Consider the following 2,349-nt stretch of genomic DNA (forward strand, 5'->3'; position numbering starts at 1 on the left):
ATCCTACTTTTTAAGACTCTAGGAACCACAAGTAACCCTGAATCAATGGATCGCAGCAGTAGGGCAGTATGGTACTATAAGCTCTTTAAGATATGATGGAGCCTGACCAATTCGGGCTTTGTAGGTAAGTAAAAGGATTTTAAATTCTATTCTAGATTTTACAGGGAGCCAGTGCAGAGAAGCTAATACAGGAGTAATATGATCTCTCCTCTTAGTTCTTGTTAGTACACAAGCTGCAGCATTCTGGATCAACTGGAACTGGAACAGCTCTACTTGAAACAAGCAGCACTGGAAGCAGAGCAACTGAGGAAGACAGCAGCGGTGCAATGAGAAAATAAGATAATGGGAAAAATATTTTTATGTATTATAATGTAGTGTATTTAAGAAAAAATATTAAATTATAAAATGGATAGCTTTGTGATTCTGTTTAGGCCAGCAGAGAAGGCCTTGCAGGCCCTGACGGCCCACCACTGTTAAATTTACACTGGATTATTACATTTTGCAGACTGAATTAGACTTTTAGTAGTTTAAAAGGTCTAATTCCGTTTAGTGGTTTAAATAAATAAAGGTAAATGGTTGCAGGATAATGTACAGTACGATACATACACTAAGTGATTGAAAAACACATTTGAACACAACCTTCAACTTCTGTTCATATGAGGACTGACACACAACAGCGACACTCTGAGGCCACTGTTAGAGATGCATTGTACAGTACACATACCGGCTTGTTTCATTTTTAAAGAAATTCTAACAAACAGAATATGAACTCTACATTTGACACGTATTAGTGCCTTACAATGCCGATCTCGCACACTAACCAATGTTTCATCACTGAACAAACCAACGCCCCCTGTGAACTATTGTGGTGTCCTGAGTGAGTGACCTGAGAGATGTGTCGGCGCTGCGCTGGAGGTGAACTTAGCTAGTCAGACGCTAACAGTCGCAGCAAGTAGCGATAACGTCAGTCTCTGTTGTATGACATTTATTACTACGGTTCACATTTTCTATCTAAAAAAAGCAGCTTTGGGGCCACGACCTACGGAACAGCGTTAAAGCTACATAGAGCCAGACTAAAGTTAAATAACTTGGCTAACGTCACTAGGGTGAGCTAACACTGACGCTAGCTAACGTTAGCTGACGAGCATTTGCCAGAAAGTTCTGTATTCAGACTGGTAACGGTGTTTACAACTAGTAGACTCTTGAGCAACTTTCACAGGTAAAGTTAAATCAAAAGTTAAATTGAATACTAAACATGGCGCTCCTGAAGCTGGCAGATGTGACCATCACCTCCATCAATCCTTGACACACAGTCCGGTAAGAAGCGCTAGCATGCTAGGTTAGAAACTGGCTAGCGTTAGCAGTGTATCTGGCTGGGTGAAGCTTCGGCGATGCTTAAATAAACTGGGTGTCATAGCTGGCAGGTTTTCACGGCGTTCGCCTTTAAAGTAGCCCACTGTGTTGTAACCAGTCGCTTGTCGCTCTGTCTGACTTGGATGTGTCCGACTAGTCAATGGTAGCCTGTCAGGAGAGGCTGGTGTAACAACGTTACCGTTTCCTTAGCATACCGGCACTTTGACTGCTAATTACGGTAGCTAAACTAGCTTCCTGCTAAGGCTTCATGGGGACTTTGCAAGCGACCATATTATTTTGAAATGTGACAAGCGGCTGTCATCTTATTTCCCCCTCTTCCAGTAACGTTGGCTGAAATTCACCAGCTTCAAAAACGGCAGCACCAGGAGGGAACCTGGACTCAGCATCCAGGTCAAAGATGGAGTTAGCAGCGGTGAGTGCACCTGTTTGTTCTGGTCCTCACACAGTCAGTGTTCTCAGTCAAGAGGTGAACGAACGCATATTTAATCAGCATATATTTGGCTGTACGAATAAAGCAGCTGAAATATAACCAATTGAAATGCTGTGTGTGTGTGAGAGAGAGTGGTGACCTTTATAATAATATTTTGCAGATACACAATTTCACTTTCAACCTTTTGACTGTCCAACCAAGCTACCAGTGGTTGATTAATGATAGAAAAGAAACACCCAGTACAAACTGATGGCACAGCAATTGAAACTACATGTGGGCAATACTGATAACAATCCTGTGTGTGTGTGTGTGTGTGTGTGTGTGTGTGTGTGTGCGTGTGTGTGTGTGTGTGTGTGTGTGTGTCCATCCCTGAATGTAGGACAGTTACATTTGTTCTAGCTGCCCGCGTGGTACTCAGGTGCACACACACACACACACACACACACAATTATCAAATTCCCTTTCCTCCCACGACAGTGTCAAACCACTCCAGTGCAAGTTCCACTTAACAACCTTTTGCATCTCGTGGGTAATTTAAAAAGCTA

At 42.6% G+C, this 2,349-nt stretch overlaps 1 protein-coding gene across 3 annotated transcripts in view; it reads left to right on the plus strand.

The window, feature by feature from the left end:
• LOC306785022 (mitochondrial glycine transporter B-like) overlaps positions 1–2,349 on the plus strand; it is a 41,463-nt gene continuing 39,114 nt past the window's right edge. Inside the window, exons 1-2 of one of the 3 annotated variants that reach the window (XM_079279247.1) lie at positions 1–1,317; positions 1,696–1,786. In XM_079279247.1, the coding sequence (XP_079135373.1) occupies positions 1,772–1,786 (15 nt within the window). In that variant the 5' untranslated portion in view covers positions 1–1,317; positions 1,696–1,771. Of the gene's footprint in view, positions 1,318–1,650; positions 1,787–2,349 lie in introns of those variants that run through there. The other 2 variants (XM_079279248.1, XM_079279249.1) reach the window with 2 other exon arrangements.

Source organism: Melanostigma gelatinosum (genome assembly GCF_949748355.1).
Source record: "Melanostigma gelatinosum genome assembly, chromosome: 11".
NCBI lineage: Eukaryota > Metazoa > Chordata > Actinopteri > Perciformes > Zoarcidae > Melanostigma > Melanostigma gelatinosum.